The following is a 20,252-nucleotide window of genomic DNA, read 5'->3' as shown; positions in this document are numbered from 1 at the left end:
ATTACACAAAAGCAATAATATATTGCAAATAAAAAAAATTACATTGAAATAAGCTGGTGAAAATTTCTCCACATGGTTTAACCTGTTAAATGCAGCAAAATCATTTCATGTGACAATTATATAAGTAAAATATCAAAAATTATAAACCTACTCTAGAATAAAAATAATTATATACATTAAGTAATACATTTAAAAAAAATAAAAATACTTTTTATAGCAAACAAAATTGGTTGGTACATGATTTGGCAACTATGTTGATTTAAAAGCATCATCAGCTTTCTAGGCGAATATAGTTTTACCTTAAAATAACTTACAATTTAAGTAAGGGCCAGTACTTCATAATAATTTTTTTTTACTATATCTCCGTATAGAATAAATTTAATTGAAGGTGCAAGTACCGGCCCTAAAGTAAAAAAAGTGTATAAAGGATGTTAAGTAATTGACTAGAAAGAAGCTTGACACTGACTGAAAAAAATTCTGAGGCGACTGTAATTTTGTTTTTAAGTCACCTGACGCAAGGCTACTTCTTCTGGTACTTGTCTGCCGTTTCCGTTGGTCGTACTGCCCCGATCGGCCAAGTGCGTATCCGCTGTAGAATAATTCGTCGACGAGTAGTTACTGGTACGAGTCTTCGTGCTGGCCACCGTATGCGCAAGATGCGGCTTTCCGATAAGGTTGTAGTACCTGAAAAAACCGTACTTAAGTCTCTGATGACTGTTTTGATTGAAAAAACAAGCAACAAAATACATGCTGGCTGATTTTGCAGATTTTCAGTTAGTACATGCAACATTGTAAATCTTGACCATCTTGTTAATAGGAAATTAAATTAAAGGGAGTTCTGAGAGAAAGAGCTAAAACAGGCAAATTGAAATTTTCATCAACTGGGTTCGTTCGAATTGAAGGTTGAAGATACACAGATTTGCAAAGCAATATGAGATTTAATAACTTGGCACGTGATAGTCACGGTGATTTGTGTACAGACATCACGTGGTAAATACGTCCCACAATGCGTCAAGTTTTTGAAATCGAAGAAGGCCTGGTTCTGTGACAGGACACTTGCACTCCATCACCGCCTACTATACTTAAGAAAGCTTGAAAGATGCATGTCAAAATTTCCAATATGGCGAAAAAATAGCTTTCTAGTATAGAGGGCGGTGATTTTGCCTGTACTAGCTCCATCTTTCTATGATTGTCTTTGTCGCACTGCAATGGCGTCAATTCGATAAATTCACTTATTAATATGTCAATGATAGGAAAACCATCCCATTTTTGAAACCCATGTGAGGACACAAACAGAGTGGCACAATCAAGAGAGAGAAGAAAAATTCCCCCGTTTGTGAGTCATCTACTATGTGTACCACAAAACTACTCGTCCACCATATACAAACTTACGGTCAAAATGGCGCAAATAGTACCAAAAAATGTACCGGATTTATGGTGAGGCAGCTTTAATGTTAGACACACTACTAGGAACGGACGAGCTACCTGTATGTACGGTCTCTTGCGACTGCGCCCAGTTAAATCTAAAATTCGGACAACACAAACATGGAACTGCTACGTGGTGCTTATCGACCAGAGTTGACCCAAAAAACTACAAAGTACAAACACTCCAATAAGTGGTCAACTCTGCGCCTATCACCACGACAGTTAATAATGACTGCACACAAAAAATGCTTCAAACTAAGCGCACTTACCGTTTCTTCAGCAACATCCAAATCTTGCGCTTAAACACGAAGATCAGGAAGATCCAGACGCCGTACACGGCATTGAAGAAATCGGTGATGTAAAAGATATATTGGACGTCTGCGTCGGTTTGCCAGTTCACCAACCACGAGATCACCTCCATGCTCCAATTCACGCCCATCGCGAACAACAGCTTCACGTACAAATTAAACCTGCAACAAACCTGGTTTTGGGTGCTCGAGTTGGTCACGTGACTATGTTTTCTACTATATGATCATGACATGAAAGTTTGTGACGTGCGTCTATTTCTGTCTGTTCAATACAAACAAAAAAGATACTAAGAACGTATATTTGGTTGCCTATAAATTAATAAAGTTTTGTATTGTGATGTGAATTTTTTTATTTTTTTTTATCATTTAGAGGCTTCTAAGAAGTTGTTAGAGGATTTTCACTATTACATGTAATGAATTTTTTGATTAATTTATTATCACTCTAAACACAGAAAAACAAAAGACAACTCCTTCACCACAATTTAACTTACCAAAAAGAAAGCGGTACCTGGCTGTAAAATGTTAGATACAGTGGATTAATGCGACAAAATGCGCCCAACAGCAGAAAAACCGTTAAAACTTACTTTTGCTTGTCTTTTTCGTAGGAGTGCCGTTTGTTGTCGCTGTGCTTCAGCATCGACGTTTCCTGCTTCACTTTGCGTATCTTCAGGGCGGTCAATGCGAAGAAGATTATGTTGGCCAGCACCAGAATCCCTGCTTCCCCATAAAAATACCAAAGATTCGCCCAACCATCTGTAATACACGATTAAGGTTATCAGTAGCACAGGTAATCCAAGCTTGATGATGATTAATTGGTTATTTGCATATGATTATTATTGTGGTGTGTCTGGTGTTGCCATATGGACTTGTTTATTATATTTACCTTGTATTTAAGAAGAGGGAACTCAAGCACAATTACAATCAAATCAAACTTAAAATTGAAAACAAAAAACCATTAAATTCATTAAAGAAATACTGATTGGATTAATCCGACCGTTGTGTCAGCTGAGCTTTAACCAATCAAATTGGTTACCGCAAACTACACTGAAATCCTATTGGTTCAAATTCAGCCGACTTTCTGTGTTTTTGCTAAACGTCAATTGTCATTGTCACACTTAAAACTAGGGATGTGCTACAAACTAGGGATGTGCTACGACGTACACTTACCTGAGAGAAAACATTTAGTACGTCCAACGTCTGGTCTGTGGACCGAGTCTTCAGGAAGATAAATGTCCAAAACGTAGATAAGTACAAGGAGAAGTAGTGGCATCCCAAAGGCGTACATACCGTATACAATCAAACGTTTTCTCTCGGATGATTTTTTGCTACCTGCAAAACCTCTACCACCACTGGAAAACCACTGAAATTACTCCCAAATACTATACATACAACAAAATCATACCTAAACGTGTACCAAATATCGAAACAAATAACATTCATCCAGAAGAACGATACCATGAAGGAGAACAGAGTGGCGTAACCTGTATAAGAAACATTTATTAGATTGGTTTTGAAGTATTATTGGTCCATTAAACGTACCAACTACGGAGCACCAAGGATCATTAATGTTTTGCGATAGATTGATCGTTACTAGCAAAATGTAGGCGAAAAATAACGCCAGAACGTAGAACATCAAAGCTTTTTGGTGCAAATTTCTGTCGGGTAGAAGCAAGTAAACCAAAAACGTCACCAACAAGAATGGCATCGATATTATCATACCTAAAACAAGAGAATTATTATAATTTATGTAGAAACATTGTTCGCTTAAAATTTCTTAAAATGGAATAACCAAACAGAAAACTCACTTAACTGACATTACACAATTTGGATATTTGGGCAGTTACGGCCCTGGATCTAAAAACCAGGGACGTACTGGAAAATTTTTAGAAAAAATCTCGGTTTTCATTAAACTCTTACTGGAATAAGCAAAGAGAAAATATGAAATGTCAAGTCAGAAATGGCTTCTGCCGTTTGAAGAGGCTTAAAAACTGAAACGCACGTAATATGACAACCACTTACAATAAAAAATCAATCAATCTAATTGCGATTGATAGAGTTTCAAGCTGTTTTAATGTATTTTTTTAGTGAGTTATAATATTATGATCGATAACCTTTCAGGCTATTTTAATTAATTCGTAGAAGACAAAAGTTCAATCATTGTGTGAATAAGTGTTCTAAATTTAAGTTATTTATTGTTGTAGCTGGTTTAAGCATTACCGTATTTATTTAATTCCCTGCCGATGACCGACTCAGTATCGAAACAGACAAACACAGTCAAATTGTCTCTCTGATCCACGCAGTACTCAGAATTTTTGAAACTAGAATTCACTGCTGGTATCCACAAATTACCGTTTTCTTGCACTAGAAATTCATCATCAAGATCGTCACGCTTTAGGGAAAAATAAACACACTGCAAAACACCAATTTGAAAATCACTTAAGTGTTTCACAAATTGCTTTTCCCTGTACACCTCCAGCTGGAAATCTTGTGGGGATTGCAGTTTGTGGCATGTTCGGTTATGTCCCAAGTAGTACCCCGCTTTACAACACTTTCTGATACACTGAACGCAACCGCATTTCTGAGTCACTAAACTTTGATACGAAGACACGTTCTGATCACTTGTTAAGTCACACAAATCCACACTAAAGCTGTGGGTTAAATAAACTAGAGACAGGAAAACCAGCCCTAGTTTCAACATCTTGCCAGTACCGTATTTACACTGAATTGTGTGTTTTTTCTTTGTTTAGGTTTAAAACATTCCAGGACAGCGCGTTAGTTCTAATACGACACTCTCGATCATCGAGATTATTAATTGAATGGATCTTTTTCAGCTTAGCCGAACAAGGTTGAGCTAATGGGAAACCTGTTTATTGTTTTATTTTCGTCATGTATATGGGGGGCGGAGCCCTAATGAAATTATCGTGTTACTATGCTGGGGTGTATGTACTGGGTGTACAAAATTTGAAATCTGCTCTAATGTATAAAACGTAGCAACAACTATACATTTTTGCGTAGCTCCGTTATTTAAGGAGCTACTCAAAAAATTAAAATACAAGTACGGATAGTTGTAGGAAATTTCATCTTCTACAAGATTGTATTTAAGTGTTTTTTCCCTTAAGGGCCTCATTAAGGAGTTACAAGGCAAAAATTGCCAGAAGGCACCAAAAAATCTTTCAAAAATTTAAGTTTCTTTTAAGATGACAGGTGTCCTTATTTGACACGTGCTAACTTCGTTATTATATCAGCTAGAAGGTTCGTTAAAACGTCAAGATATAGCTCATAATTTTGGCCTGCTTTTACCTAAATACAATTTTCTTTAAAAAATCACAAATTACCGGGATATTTGACATGAAATACAACAGTGTAACTGTACTAGAAATATTAAAGGTGTCACAACTTAACAGCTCCCAACTGGGTTTCTATGACAGCTAGAAAATTCGTTCAAACGTCAAAATGTAGCTCATAGTTTTGGCTTTCTTTTTCCTGAATACAATTTTTTAAAATAGAGCAAATGTTAAATAGAGCAGTGCAAGTGAATGATGTCACAATTTGCCAGCTCCTATATCGGTCTCTATGACAGTTAGGAGGTTCGTTCAAACGTCAAAATATAGCTCAAAACTTTTAAATTTTTGCTTTCTTTTGTCAAGACAGAGTTTTTATGAAAAAAAAAAACAGTAATAATTGAGAAAACTTAGAACTCATAATACTTAACTTCAATATACTCTCTTCCACAGATTTTAAAGGTATAATGCGTTCCTCATAAATTCAAACTATGTCAAAAGGAGTGGTTTCCGCAGTTAGTCCCCTGGAAAAATTTTTTCCCCCTAAAAAATTCATCAGGAAGAAAAACCCAATTTTTTAGGAAAAATTCCCTAATATGGCAATCTTGTCGTAAAATACTCAAAAATTTCAGCTACATAAACCTGACAACATCTAAACCAACTTATTGATTTTCATGCAAATAATTTTAATTATTTTACTGACGTTGACACACAAATTACTTGAATTCGTGACGTCATACTAATTTCATTTGAATTTCAGTATACTTTCTTCTTGAAATAGGCTTTCAGCCTGTTTTTCCAGCTTTAAGGAGTTCCTTGCGGATTACATTAGTCGATCCTTAATTGCAAAATAAAAAAACTGTAGATGAACCGGGAAAGTGAAGTCAAAAGTTAAGGCTATATAATTGTAACATTCTGTATACTAAAAACTACATTCACCATATTGTCATGTAGCGTAAATTTCCAATTTTCAAGTACATTTCCCGATAATCTAAATTGCTTATTAATTATCCTCTGTGACGTTAACTGACAAAGCTACTTGACTGTTTCAAAAAAACCGTTATACGCACCTATATGGTTCGTAACTCTATCCAATGAACTATCAGGAACCACGCACAGTACCACCAAAACAGTCTGACCAACCGTGGAAACGCAAAAATCAGTGAAATCATACGTCTCCCCCGCCCAACTCAAACTACCCTTATCAACCAATTCCACCTCATAAATCGACGTGTTCAACTTGATTTTCGTCTCATCTTCCCTACAAATATTGTTGTCCTTCACGTGAACAATATTGTTCACTGTCACTCCATTCAGATTGGTGTAAGCCTGTGATTGCTGGGGAATACAGGACAATTTGGAGGCGGTGGCATCCATGTAGTACCCCGATGGACAGCAGTCCTGCAGACAACTGTCCACACGACAAACACACCCAAAAATACCACTGGCATTTGTGAAATAGTCCAATTCGGTGAAGGTCAAGTTGTTAAAGGTGATGTTGGTACCGTGCTGCACCCCATTGCTAATGTTCACGGTTAGGTCACAGTCTGATGTAGCAGCATCGGTTGGGTAGCTGGACAACACGAGAAACCACAGGACAACGAACATTTTGAAGTAAATTACGAAAACTGACAATTTTTGCTATCTGCCCATACAAGATAAGATTGTAAATGTTTGATCTTTTACACCCATAATAAGTGGATAAATATTGTCACGATGATTTCACTAATTCTACGAAACTTGATTAATTATCAGCTCGACGGGAAAATACGACTTTTTAGACGATTTCCTGGTAATATTGCACATTTTAGCAACGCTGTAATTGATGCGTGGATGTGTACAAAAAAAATGATCTTTGTTAACTACAAACTTTGGTTTATTTAACGAAATAAGAACGTGAAAAATAGTAAACGCGTGATTGTTGCCTTTGTCGAAAGTCGTATCGCTTCTGTTCTTGCGGCACACACACACACACGTCCCGTCTCTCTCTTCTCAGTCGGGATCGCGGGGTTGCCACTGTGACTTTTTGTCTATCACTTTCGCGTCGTAACATGCCGCCCGCGTTGAAAAATTAAAGTTTTTCAAAAAAAAAACACGCACTGAACTGTCGAAATCGATTGTTCCTTACTGAGCGTTTTCTTCGCATTGAACCAGCTCGTCCTGCATAGGGAGAATGCACACCTTCTTTAAGGATCGTCTGGTAATGGTTCCATTGGGCAGCCTTACTGAGACCACTCGAATGACATTATCGTAACCGGGATGTAGCTCCGTCACTCTTGCTAGAGGCCATCTTAAAGGGGGAAGGTTGTCCTCAACGAGAATTACTAAACTTCCAACTGGCAGCTGACTTCTGAGGTCGTTTTTGGTGTTCCACTTGTTTCTGACCTGGAGAAATGCAAGGTACTCTCGGGACCAACGATTCCAGAAATGTTGAAACAACTGTTGTAATTTTTGGTATCTGGATAACCGTGAAATATGCATATCCTTTAAATCTTCTTCCGGTGGACTTAACAGTGAGTCGCCTATTAGGAAATGGGCGGGGGACAAAGGTAAAAAGTCATTGACATCGTTAGAAATTGGTACCAAGGGACGCGAGTTTAGACACGCTTCAACCTGCACAAGCAGAGTGTACATCTCCTCATAGCTTAGAGATGAATTGCCTAATACGCGCCGAAGGTGAAATTTACAAGACCGCACAGCAGCTTCCCAAAGCCCACCTAGATGGGGTGATTTCGCGGGTATGAAGTGCCAACGAATTTGGCTGTCAGCTAAGAATTTTGTCACGCTTTCATTGTGATCTTTTTTGTTGATTAGGTCATACAACTCTAAAAAATAGTTGTTTGCGCCTACAAAATTCGAGCCGTTGTCCGAGTAGATGTCGTGAGGTTTACCTCGTCGTGAATAAAATCTCTTTAATGCATTCAGAAAACTAGAAGTTGACAAATCTTTTACCAGCTCGAGATGCATAGCTCGAGTAGCAAAACAAACAAATATGCAGATATACGTTTTAATTAGCTTGGTTGTTCTTAGAGTTCCGTCCTTTACATAAATAGGTCCGGCATAATCCACCCCACATTTGGAAAATGGTCTACTCGGTACTACTCTTGAGCGAGGAAGAGAACCCATTAAGAAATTTGTCGGTTTAGGGTTGACTCGATAACATACTTGACATGATCCGATTATACGTTTTACGGCATTTTTTCCATTAATAGGCCAGAACTTCAGACGTATGATAGATAAAAGATTTTGAATACCAGCGTGCAAATTTTTTAAATGTGCTTCTCGTATTATTAAATCGGTTAATCTGTGCTTATATGGCAGTATAATAGGGTGCTTTTGTTCGTATTTTAATTCTGAATTTGTTAGTCTACCTCCTACTCTAATTATACATTCTGAATCAAGAAATGGACTTAAATTTAATATTTTGCTGGTATTGCTTGTCATTCCTTTGCGTTTGAGATCTACTAACTCTTGCTTAAACACGCTATGTTGAACTAATTTTATCAAAACCAATAAAGACTTGTCAAGTTCGTCTACAGTAAGAGTGTTGTATTCATAGGTTTTCTTCAACAAGGATCGATTTTTAAACCTGAGAATGTAAGCAACTACTCTAGTTAGTTTTGTTAAACTAGAAAATTTGTTGAACAGATAGTCGTTGAAACTTGGATTGATTGGTAACTCAGTACTTAAATTTACAGCTGCACATCTATTGTTCGTAAATTGTACGTTTGACTTTAACTCTGGAAGATTATCAGTTATGGTTGTTAAGTTATCTTCGAGCTCAACGTCAAGACGGTCGATCTGTAAAAAGTCAGGTCCGTAAAACCACATGTGGTTATCCACTAACTCTTTGGGATTTAGCCCTCGTGATATGATATCTGCCGGGTTTTCCTTACTCTTTACATGTCTCCAATTTGTGACGTCGCTAAGTTCGGTTATTTTTGCAACCCGATTAGCTACAAAAGTTTTTAAATTTTGAGGTTCTATTTTTAGCCATGCTAGTACTATGGTCGAATCGGTGAAATAAGTTGTTCGACAAATCGGTAAGTCAATAATATTTTTGATTTGGTTCATGAGTTTAGACAATAAGTGAGCTGCTAAAAGTTCTAATCGTGGAAGTGTCTGTTTTTTCACAGGAGCTACTTTGGATTTAGCCGTTAAAAGGGTAATGGTTTTCTCACCGGTTTGAGTGGTCGAACTAATATAGATACATGCGCCATATGCTTTCTCAGAGCTATCACTAAACCCGTATAGCTCTATAGTCGAGTTCGGTAACGTCACGTGTCTTGGTACCTTTACATTATTCAAGTGTTGAATCTGAGATGAAAATTCAAGCCAATTGTCAACCAGGTCTGGTGGAATATTGTCATCCCAATCCAGATCTAGCTTCCAAAGACTTTGTATTAATAGCTTTGCTTTAATCGTGGCAGGGCCTATAAGACCAAGCGGGTCGAAAATTTGAGAGATAGCTGAGAGAATCGTTCGTTTGGTAAATTTATTTAAGCTAAATTTTACGTCAACTATATAATTCAAAGTATCATCGACAGGATCCCACAAAATGCCCAACGTTTTTAGTTGTTTTTTATCACGAAACAAAACTAAATGGTCTTCATTTTTATTTCCGTTTAACTGCAAAATGTTGTTTAAGAACGACTGATTGTTCGATGACCATTTTCGTAGTTTAAAGTTTGCTTGAGCCAAAATTTCTGAAAGTTCTTGATACACTTCTGTACATTCAGTTTCATTATCAAAACTCGCTAAAAAGTCATCCATGTAAAATGCTTGATCAATTAAATTTGATGTTCTTGGATAATTAGCTCTGTTTTGTAATGCTAGCTCTTGTAAACAGCGTGTGGCTTGAAAAGGTGCGCTTGAAGTACCGTATGTGACAGTTTGTAAATTATAAACTTTAATTTTTTCTTCCGGATTCCATCTCCACAATATTTGTTGGAAACGATGTTCAGTTTCATCGATTAGAATACAACGATACATCATTTTGATGTCAGCACTTAATACATATTTACGTAAGCGCATTCTTAATAAAATCGAGAACAAGTCTGGTTGTACAGTCGGGCCAACTAATATCAAGTCATTAAAGGAAATACCTGAACTAGTTTTTGCACTGGCGTCAAATACTACACGACATTTTGTAGTAGAAGAGTTCCTCAAAACAGCTGAATGGGGTAGAAAATATGAGTTACAATCATTAATGTTTATCGAATCTAGTTCGCCTTTTAACTTCATATGTCCTAATGACTCATATTCTCGCATAAAATCTAAATAAGCCGTCTTCAATTCCGCGTTTTGACCAAGCTTTCTCTCTAAATAATAGAAACGTTTTAGAGCCGTCGTTTTTGAATTGCCAAGTTGAGAATTTTGATTTTGGTTAAATGGATATTTTACAATAAAAGTACCGTTCGAATGCCGTGTTGTCGTTTCTTTAAAATAGTCTTCGCAGTATTGTTGATCTTTTGAAAGATGCGTTTCGTTAGGTAACTCCTCTAGCTGCCAAAATTTACTCAAAGTTTCTTGTAATGTTTTATTGGTTGTTCGTGCGGAAAAATTACAGACTGTTTTTTGAAAATCCAAAAAGTTTAAAGTACCGGTCAAAATCCAACCTAAACGAGTTTCTTGTAATCCTAGCATTTTGTCTCCGAGTTTAATTCTTCCTGTCATTAACAAATCGTAAAATATTCCTGCTCCTAAAAGTAAATCAACATCCTGTGGTTCATTGAAAGTACTATCTGCTAATCTAATATTTTTTGGAAAAATGATTGCTGAAGCATCAAATCTAGTAAGTGGTAGTTTTTCAGTAATGACTGGCAATACAAGAAATGACAAGTTTGCTTGAAATTGATTAAAGCGAGACTTTATGAAAGATTTTGCACGGTGCGTTATTCGAGTTAGACTTTGACTAATACCTGAAAGTGGTAAGTTAATGTTTTCGAGTTGCAAATTTAATTTGCTACAAAGTGATTTAGTAATCAGATTAGATTGACTACCTGAGTCCAGTAATGCTTTACACTCGTGCCAATGTCCTTTATTATCCGCTATCAATATGACAGCTGTTGATAATAATACTTGATTAGTGTGAGACGCAACATACGACAACTCGCCTGAAATTTCGTTTATTTTCCAATTTGAAACTTGATTGGTATTTGTCAGAATCGAACTGTCATAAACTTGGTTTATATCGTTAGGATTAGTAGCAAGCATTGCATGTTGCCCAGCTTCAGAAGAAGCTACATATTCTCGAAGTTGTCGTGTGTTTCCATCCGTGATTTCCCCTGAATTATCTGTCTGTGTCCTATTGACATTATTCTGACTGCTTGAATTTTGCGAAAAACCTCTGTCAATATGTAGTAATGTATTATGTTTTTGATTACAGGTTCTACATCCACCAGATCTACAATCATACTTTGAATGTCCTGTTCTTAAGCAATTACTGCAAAGTTTAAGCTTTTTCACTTCATTAAACCTTTCTGAAGGGTTTAAATTATAAAACTTGGGACAGTGATAAATAAAATGATTCTCGTTACAGTAATTACATTTTACAGACTGTGACTTATCACTCCTGTCAGTAAGTCCATATGCACATTGCTGATTTAAATTGGCGTGAGAATTGTTATTCGAATAGTTTCTGGTACCTTTAAATGGAAGTTTTGTATGTACTTGATCTCGTGATTTGCTTTGATTTACGTTTAATTTTGAAAATTCATGATTTATTGCTTCAAGGGTACAACACTTTTTTGTCAAAAATTCAATAAATTCACTTAGTGTTGGTAGTGAATCATTAGTTTGTTTGCTTTCCCATTCTCGAATACTGCTACTGTCTAACTTATGCAAAATTAGTGGAATTAACAACGTGTCCCATTGTTCAACTGGTAAAGATAATTTTTGTAGCGCACAGATATGCTGATTTACCATGTCTATTAATTTTCTTAATTGCAAGGGCGAATCCCTATGGACAATTGGTAAATTAAAAAGAATGTTATTAACATGAAAATTAATAATAGCTCGTTTATTTTCGTATCGTTTTTTTAATAACGCAATGGCAATAGAATAATTTGAGGCGGTTACATCTAAAGACTCTACTAACTTTAGCGCGTCTCCCTTACAGCATACCTTTAGGTACAAAAACTTATTTACTTCACTTAAGTCGGTTCTATTGTCCACTAAAGAGTCAAAAATGTCTTTGAAACTAAACCATGTTTCATAGTTTCCGTAAAAAGATGGTAACCCTAAGTCTGGGAGTTTGGCAACAGCGCCCGCCTGTGGCAGCGAAATGTGCGCCTGCGCCGACTGTGACGATAATGACGTGGTAGGAGAGGAAGAAGAGTTGTTTACCGAGAGGTTGCAAACTTTGTCTGCATCTGCAATATATTTTTTTGCATATGAAATAGCCGCATAAAAAGCAGTTTCCGTGTCAAGTCTATTAATTTGTTCCTCATTCGACAAAAATTCTAAACGGGTTTGAATTTTATCGAATTCTGAAAAATCTTCTTCCACGCTCTTAAGCCGAGTTTCCGTTTGAAACCGATCAATAGCATTCGATAAATAATCATTAAATCGATTTAATCTTTGACATATTACTTTACGAGCATGCCTTAATTCCAAAATGTCTGTGTCGACCGACTCTGTTGAATTAGAACTCTGCATTGTTTGCTTTTTTGCTTTTGGCATTCTTATTTAGCACAAAAATAAAACACGTGATGATTCGAGACGAGATATTTTAAACAAAACGAGAATATTCGAAACAAATGTATATACGAGTACTGCCTGGGTGTGAAATTTGCAAATTTCCCTTTTCTTGCAACGTGAATAAATCCTAAACTTAATCGAGATTCGTGACGTAATTAAAATACGAGAATGGACGTGTAAATTCGCGATAATTACTGTACACTTTGCTATTATTTTCAGGTCGAAACGTGTAAATCCATAAAAAATAACGTAAACTGTGGCGAACGATGTAAACGTTTTTCTAACGATTATCAAAATAAGTACGGTAGGAATGATTAAAAGGATACAGGCGCTCACCTTTTGTTTCTTGTTGATTGTGGTTTGGCGATCGACGTACAAAATGGCTGCTTTTCTTGGTTCTGTTTCTGTTTCGATGCAATTTGCTTGATTCTCCAAACTTCAATTTGGAATCTGGCTGACGAAGGACCACTATGATGCGTGGATGTGTACAAAAAAAATGATCTTTGTTAACTACAAACTTTGGTTTATTTAACGAAATAAGAACGTGAAAAATAGTAAACGCGTGATTGTTGCCTTTGTCGAAAGTCGTATCGCTTCTGTTCTTGCGGCACACACACACACACGTCCCGTCTCTCTCTTCTCAGTCGGGATCGCGGGGTTGCCACTGTGACTTTTTGTCTATCACTTTCGCGTCGTAACAGTAATTAGAGCTAATCCTAATGTGCCACAAGGCAGTATTGGCAACAATGTTGCATTTTGCATTTGCATTTTATAGCTTCATTGAACTGCTAAAAGACTTGTTACAATTGTGACAGCCGTCACGTGATCATAGATAATAATTCCAACTGTCACCTGACATCATCACTGTCAAACTTGTCACCGGAAAGCTGTAAACCTGACTTAGCGAATGATTTGGCGAAGACGAGAATTCAGTTTACATTTTACCTCTTCATTGCATTGCTGAGGGATTTTTGACAGTTGTGACAGCTGTCACGTGATTATAAGCAATGCCTTAAACTGTCCTCTTAGTCAAATTGGAGACTGTCAAACTGTAAATACAGCTTGTAAAGTAATATATATACAAATTTTGCAAAGATCTGAGTGTAATTTTATAGCTTCATTGCACTGCTACGTCACTTTTAACAGTGTGACAGCTGTCATGTGACCTACAAACAGTCAGTTAATTTCAATTTGGATCCATAAAGTGGTCAATATGCTTTATAAGTTACCACAAGACCCTGAAGGGCCTAAAAATCCAAAAAAAATAGAAGATTTTCAGGTCACTTTATCTCTCCACTTAATCCTAAATTACTCGGTTATTACCATAAACATATCATAGGACGGTAGATGGGTAATGAGTGGTACTATCACGTGACATTAAACGGGCTAAATTGTACCATTTGGTCACCAGGGGGCGTAAAAAAAAAAACTTTCCTTAGCAAGCACTTACCAAAACAGTAAATTAGAGCGTTTGTGGAAGAATCGGCCACCACACACACCAAAGCCACCGAAACACCATTATACCGAGAGGCGCAATAATTCTCAAAACCAAACTTTTCATTCTCCCACGTCAAATTACCGGAGGTATCCACCTCAAAATCCTCCTCCACGTACAACTGTACCTCCCCCTCAACGCAAACATTCCTAGCAGGCACTGAAATGATGTGATACTGGGCGATGCTCACTCCCACCACACTCTCCACGTCCTCCGTAGTGTTCACCGATTCTGAAGCACTACAATCCACTGAACCATTGATCTGAGGCTGTAAAGCCTCATCACTGGAACAGCATCTTCTGATGCAGATTTTCACTTGACATATACAGCCCCAGGTGACTTGGTCGTTGTCTGTGTAGTAGTCGTTCTCTGTGAAGGTTAAGCCATCTTTGATGATGTCGGTACCGTTGACAGTACCATCGGAAATGTCTATGGTCACGTGACAGTTTGATGGGTTCCCTAGGGTGTCATGGAGGATGATCAGTATCGTTAAAAACACAATTTTAAGGAACATACTGTGACGGAGGAGTGAATTACATTTACTGACTGATCCTTTACGTTTGTAAGTCGTAAAGATAAAAGTGATAAAGGAGCTTAATGGTTTCGCATTATGCTGGTCAATGTAAATTTACATTTACATGTTTAACCACGTTATTTTGTCAATTTTTGTGTAAATGAAACCTTAATTAACATATACGTTCATCATCTGTAATCTTATGGTTGCATTAGAGACAAGGTCAAGGTAATTTTACATTTTTATACTGTTAATGAATCACATGATTTATGATAATCATAAATTTTAGTGGATTTATGGGACTAATAAATCAAAATGGACAAATTCTGTATTCCACATCCTATTTTTGGGTAATTAATGATTATAATTACCTTTGCCCAAAAGCGACAAAATTGTTAAAAAACAGTTTTTTCCGCACCCTTGCAACGTAAACCGCCCAAGGGAGGTTGTATTTTAATTGGGGTGTGTGTTAATTGCAAGCCATTATTCCCTTTTTCCCTTTTGCATCGGTTTCTAATAATGGTTGAGGCGATATCGTAAATATTTATGCGTCGACCTTGCCAAGTCGATTAAAATACCGGCATTTTTACGGCAGTTTTATCGAAATATACAGGGTAGAAAAGGTAAACTAGTGTTTTTCGGGAAAAGTCTCAAAAATTGACTGAAAAAACTTAATGCTTGGCAACGTTGTACCATTTCTCCATTCGTGTTTTCATCAGTTGATGATGATTCGATCATGATTTTTTTCTAGTTTCCTGGAAAAGTTACATTGTGGCAACGTTGAAACTTTTCCCGAAGTCACGGGATCTTTATCAATGTTTAAAAATGAAAATTTTCAGACAGTTATTTTGCAACATTTTGAGATAGCCAACTAGTGGTAATCCATGAATTTAACTTAAACTAACTCCATTTTGGACTTTTGTAGCTTCATCGTACTGCTGATGGACTTTTGACAGTTGTGACAGTCGTCACGTGAGTATAAACAATCTCTTAAACTGTCCGGACGTCACCCTGATCAAATTTGATACTATGAAGCTGTAAATACAGCTTGTAAAGTGATTTGGCAAAGATTTGAAGCCAGTTTACAACTTTATAAGTTCATTGCATCGTTGAGGGACTTTTGGCAGTTGTGACAGCAGTCACGTGATTAAAAACAATGTCTCAAACTGCTCAGACGTCATCTCAGTCAAATTTGTAACTGTCAAGCTGTAAATAGAGCCTGTAAAGTGTTTTTACAGAGATTTAAACTTGATTTGAAATTTTATAGCTTCATTTCACTGCTAAAGCGACTTTTGACAGTTGTGACATTAGTCACGTGATTAACTGTGAATGACTGACGAATTTTGGGCTTTCCAAAAATGTTTTGGACTGCTCTCATATTAACTAGAAAAAATTAAATAAGGTCCAAAATTGCTTAGCGTGAATTTCCATTATAACGGCAAATCCCATTCGAATGCTAGTAAGTTTCATGTCAGTTTCGTCCTTACATACATTTTTGATGGTTTTCTGTTGTACCGTTAGAACGGTAGAGGGCGTCTGTCTACCAACTGTAAAGCAGCAAAAAATCTTAAGGGATGCAACCCTACAAATATCTCAAAAACAGCTAGAGATAAGTGCAGGACACTAGACATGAAAGTTGTTTAAAATTGTCTGTTGAATCCAGTAATAACATACAGGGTGTTTCATTTAAAATAGTAAAGTTATGATGGATTTTTTTCTGGTTGCTCCAGTGATTATTTAAAAAAAAAATACTATAAATAATTTTGACATCAAATTCTCCGCTGTGGAATTAACATCAAAGCCCGGATTGTTTAGGTTTTTATGTAATGTTTACGTTATGTACAAAATGGGGAAAAACTCACCATAACTAATATTTTGCTTATATTTTTCAGGTTCTGACAGTGTCAGGCACACCAAACTACTAATTCCCGTTTCGTCCCTGTTAATGTAATCCAAACAATAATCTTCAGGAAGTACCGTAACCGAATCCGTCGAATAACCGGATGTTAGTACCAAAGCACCACTTTTCTCATCTACCCGACACTTCATGCTTCGATCTGAGGCCAAACACTGAATCGGGGCGGTACCACGCCGACAATGTCTCTCAACCACCAAACGAAACTTTTTGAGGTGGTACGCGTTCCTCAAATCCACCTCAAAGTTCCTGTCGACGTTTCGACAGGTTGCGTTCACGTAATCCTGCCCCAGAGGACAACACTTTCTCAACACAATCACCTCCTCCACGTCCTCAGACCTGGAGAAAGTGACGAAGAGGATGAGGATGGTAAAAAAGCTGACCCGATGATGCCTCAACAAGGCCATTGCAAACAATGCTTTCGAATCTGCTTGGCTTCGACGCCTATAGCTCTATTTGTTTGTACAAAATGTACAGGGTGCAACTAGTTATTTTTTAACACGTTCACTCAGCTGGTATAAACATTCAGGAAAAACAGATGTATTATGTTAATCTTTGTTTGTTTTACTATTTCATCCTAGGAATTTCTGTCCAGTACCGCCACTGTCCAGTTAAAATTTGTTTGGAAAAATTTGGAACGTTTGCTAGTTTTTTTTTAATTTTAACTCATATTAGCAACCCATTTTATGGAATACTAATTGTCTCTTTCTTGGAAAATTTGCTATAAAGACTAAATTTGCTTACAGTTAATCTGAATTATAAGGGCAAACACTACTACTCCATCCTCTAGTTTCACGCGATTTTGGTCATTACTGACCTGGATTTTGGTTGATAATTTAGTTGGATCACATTCTGGATGCCACTCTTGTTTAACCTTCTACAACTTGTAGCTCCTCAAATAACGGAGTCAAAATGGAATTAGTTTAAAAAAACAGTTTAGAGCACCCTGTCGTTTTTCGCCTTGTAGCTCCTTAAGCAGGCCCTTAAGGGCAAAAACACCTTAATACAATCCTGTAGAGGATAAAATTTCCTACAACTTCCCTTATTTTTTTACCCCAAATAACGGAGCTAATTTTATACAGGTTCATGCACAAATCACATTTTCCCACTGTACTTAAGTTTACTGATCCCAGTGTAAGTAATAAGTTGGTTATTTGCTCTATTTACACGTATAATCTCAATTATTGTTTATTTACATTTGTTTAGTGGCGATAAGGTTTTTGCTAAAATAAATAAAGGAGCACCAGTTATTGGGACACCCTGTAACGTCTACTACAATTTCCCATACACTTTAGCTATTTTTAAAAGCACAGATCCAATAATATCGTAATTATTTATTGCAAATAGCAACAGACGAAACCTTTTACGAGATCCATTGAAAAACGATTTTAGTAGAGTATCTGTAACTAATTGGTAAATATAGAAACGTTCTGTTTGCTTTTGATTTGATATTTTTCTGGCAGTTATTAATAAAATCTGTTTGAAACCGTTTAGGAAGTTGATATTCGTGTTATTAAGGATCAAAGTCCTTTGAAACTACTCCATAGAGTAAGGGGACTTAAAAAAACACGACCTTATTACTTTAGATGTAATTATGGTTCAAATTAGTACTATTTTCAAACCCTTGAGGCACCTATACAGGAAATCAAAGTAATTTGGAATGGCGTCACAAATTTGTACAGTTCGTGCCAACATAAACGCGCCAAGAAACAAAAAGATTGATTTAACGGTTGACAGTCCAGTTAACCAAACTAAATGAGGATGACGTCACAAATTTCATCATTTTACAAGTAATCGATTATTAGGAAGTTTACAAGCCATTTAGAAGCTTTTGAACGTTGATGAAAAATTCCCAATAATTGCCAAAAGTGTGAACCTTGCAAGAATTTTTTTTTAAATTTTCAGATACCTCTGGAATCATTTTGGAGACCTCTAAATCCTACTGGAAACCTCCCAAACATTGCCAGAAGCCTCTACAACTGACCTATCGCCTTAAAGAATTTTTCAGAACAGAAGTATCTAGAATCATTTTAAAAATATCAAAGATCTCTAAATACTACTGGAAACCTGCAAAAATTGACCCTGAAGACCTACCCTTGTTCTAGAAGCTTTTGGAATGTTATCCATGCTCATTTAGGAGAATTTGGAAGCTTCTAGACTGTTTTGGAGGATTTTTAAAAGCTTCTTGGAGCTTTTAGGCTATTTCAGAAGCATTTTGAACTTTCTAAACTGTTTTGAAAGCTTTTAGAATGCTTCTTGGACGCTCTTAGACTGCTTTAGAAGCATTTGGAAACTTCTAGAAATATTTCAAAGCCCTTATACTACTCTAGTAGCAAATGGACTTGATTCTTCAAATACAAGTCAAATTCAAAACTAGAAATATGAAAGTTGATTAGAAAGTGCAATTTTTCATCTAAAAATTTGACAGAATCATCAACAACGACATCTGATAGCAAAGAAAACGTCAAGAACCTGTCATACTAATTTTGTTTTGAATTATTGTACTGATGCTGGAATAATCAGTTTGTGACGTCACCGTAAATTACATTGATTTTCTCTGTATGTGTAAGGGAATCTGGCAAAAACTCACCAATACGCCAATGCCAATTTTGTAGTTCCGGTACCACATCACACACGACAATAATCAAATCCACGTCTTTAGAGTGGTTCGCCTCACTAACAAGCTCAAAACAGTAGAAATTAGTGGTTAAAAGCCCGTAAGTGTGATCACTCAAGTTATTTCCTTCTAGATGCGGCTCATCACCAGGCATTAAAGGTTGGTACCCGTCTGAACAGTAATGATCCGAGTACTCCCAACTAATTTCGGTACCATTATCAACGAATTGCTGACGTCGCAACTCAACATTTAAGAACTCTTCGGTCAGGTTGCTAGCGGTACACTTGGTACCTTCATGGATGTGATTTTTCGGGCAGCATTTCCGTAAAGTTAAGCTCCAGGAAAATGGCGCGAGTACCAAACCGATTATCAGCAGCCAACTCGGATGCATTTTACTTGGATTAAGTACGAAAACTAATTTTAGAAAAGCTACAATCCGCATCTGGACGTGTACTTATCCAGACTGCGACAAAAAGAGCGCATCCCACTGAGAATGTTTTTAAGTAATTAACTAAATGTAAATTAGGCTTTAGCGGGTAACAAAGTAATTATATTTATTAGGGATGGGACGTGTGTAACGACGACGAGGGCGTGTATTACCACAATATTAATTTTTTACGTCATACCGAGGGTTATTCCCGTCATATTAATATGAATTACTTTCACTGAAATCAAGAGCAAAAATTGGTTTGAAGCACCAAGGTTTCAAATCAGTTGGAATTGTGGTCTGAAATTTGAATACGGTTTAAAGGACAGTCAGGGACAAAATCGCTTGTAAAACCCACTTGGAATGACCGAATCACGTCTTTAAGTACATTTCTGAAATCCTCATTAAATTTCCTATCTAATGACATAAAACAACACTACAAAATCGAGTACAGTCAGGGAGAAAAGCGGTGTCAAAATTTTAATTGTAAGAAAGACAGTTTGAAAGAACTGTCACGGACAAAACCACCTGTAAAACCCACTTGGGAGTAAGAAAATTATTGTTTTAAG

General features: G+C 36.7%; 1 protein-coding gene across 18 annotated transcripts in view; it reads right to left on the bottom strand.

Annotated features, from left to right (window-relative positions):
• Position 1: 1 nt before the first annotated feature.
• LOC145734717 (G-protein coupled receptor Mth2-like) overlaps positions 2–20,252 on the bottom strand; it is a 28,141-nt gene continuing 7,890 nt past the window's right edge. For 4 of the 18 annotated variants that reach the window (XM_081988281.1, XM_081988287.1, XM_081988279.1 and 1 more), the window contains exons 2-9: positions 3,273–3,452; positions 3,136–3,214; positions 2,901–3,082; positions 2,318–2,486; positions 2,225–2,245; positions 1,695–1,895; positions 1,486–1,523; positions 2–684 (exon numbers count right to left, since the gene is read on the bottom strand). In XM_081988281.1, coding sequence (XP_081844407.1) covers positions 521–684; positions 1,486–1,523; positions 1,695–1,895; positions 2,225–2,245; positions 2,318–2,486; positions 2,901–3,082; positions 3,136–3,214; positions 3,273–3,452 — 1,034 coding nt within the window. In that variant the 3' untranslated portion in view covers positions 2–520. Of the gene's footprint in view, positions 685–1,392; positions 1,592–1,694; positions 1,896–2,224; positions 2,246–2,317; positions 2,487–2,900; positions 3,083–3,135; positions 3,215–3,272; positions 3,453–3,950; positions 4,554–6,084; positions 6,754–14,165; positions 14,753–16,586; positions 17,177–19,229; positions 19,663–20,252 lie in introns of those variants that run through there. The other 14 variants (XM_081988283.1, XM_081988284.1, XM_081988273.1 and 11 more) reach the window with 14 other exon arrangements.

The sequence above is a fragment of the Ips typographus genome, linkage group LG10, assembly GCF_016097725.1.
Source record: "Ips typographus isolate SLU linkage group LG10, UJ_Ityp_2.0, whole genome shotgun sequence".
Taxonomy (NCBI): domain Eukaryota; kingdom Metazoa; phylum Arthropoda; class Insecta; order Coleoptera; family Curculionidae; genus Ips; species Ips typographus.
The sequence above is the reverse complement of the archived record's forward strand: the minus strand, read 5'-3'. Positions and strand labels throughout refer to the sequence as shown.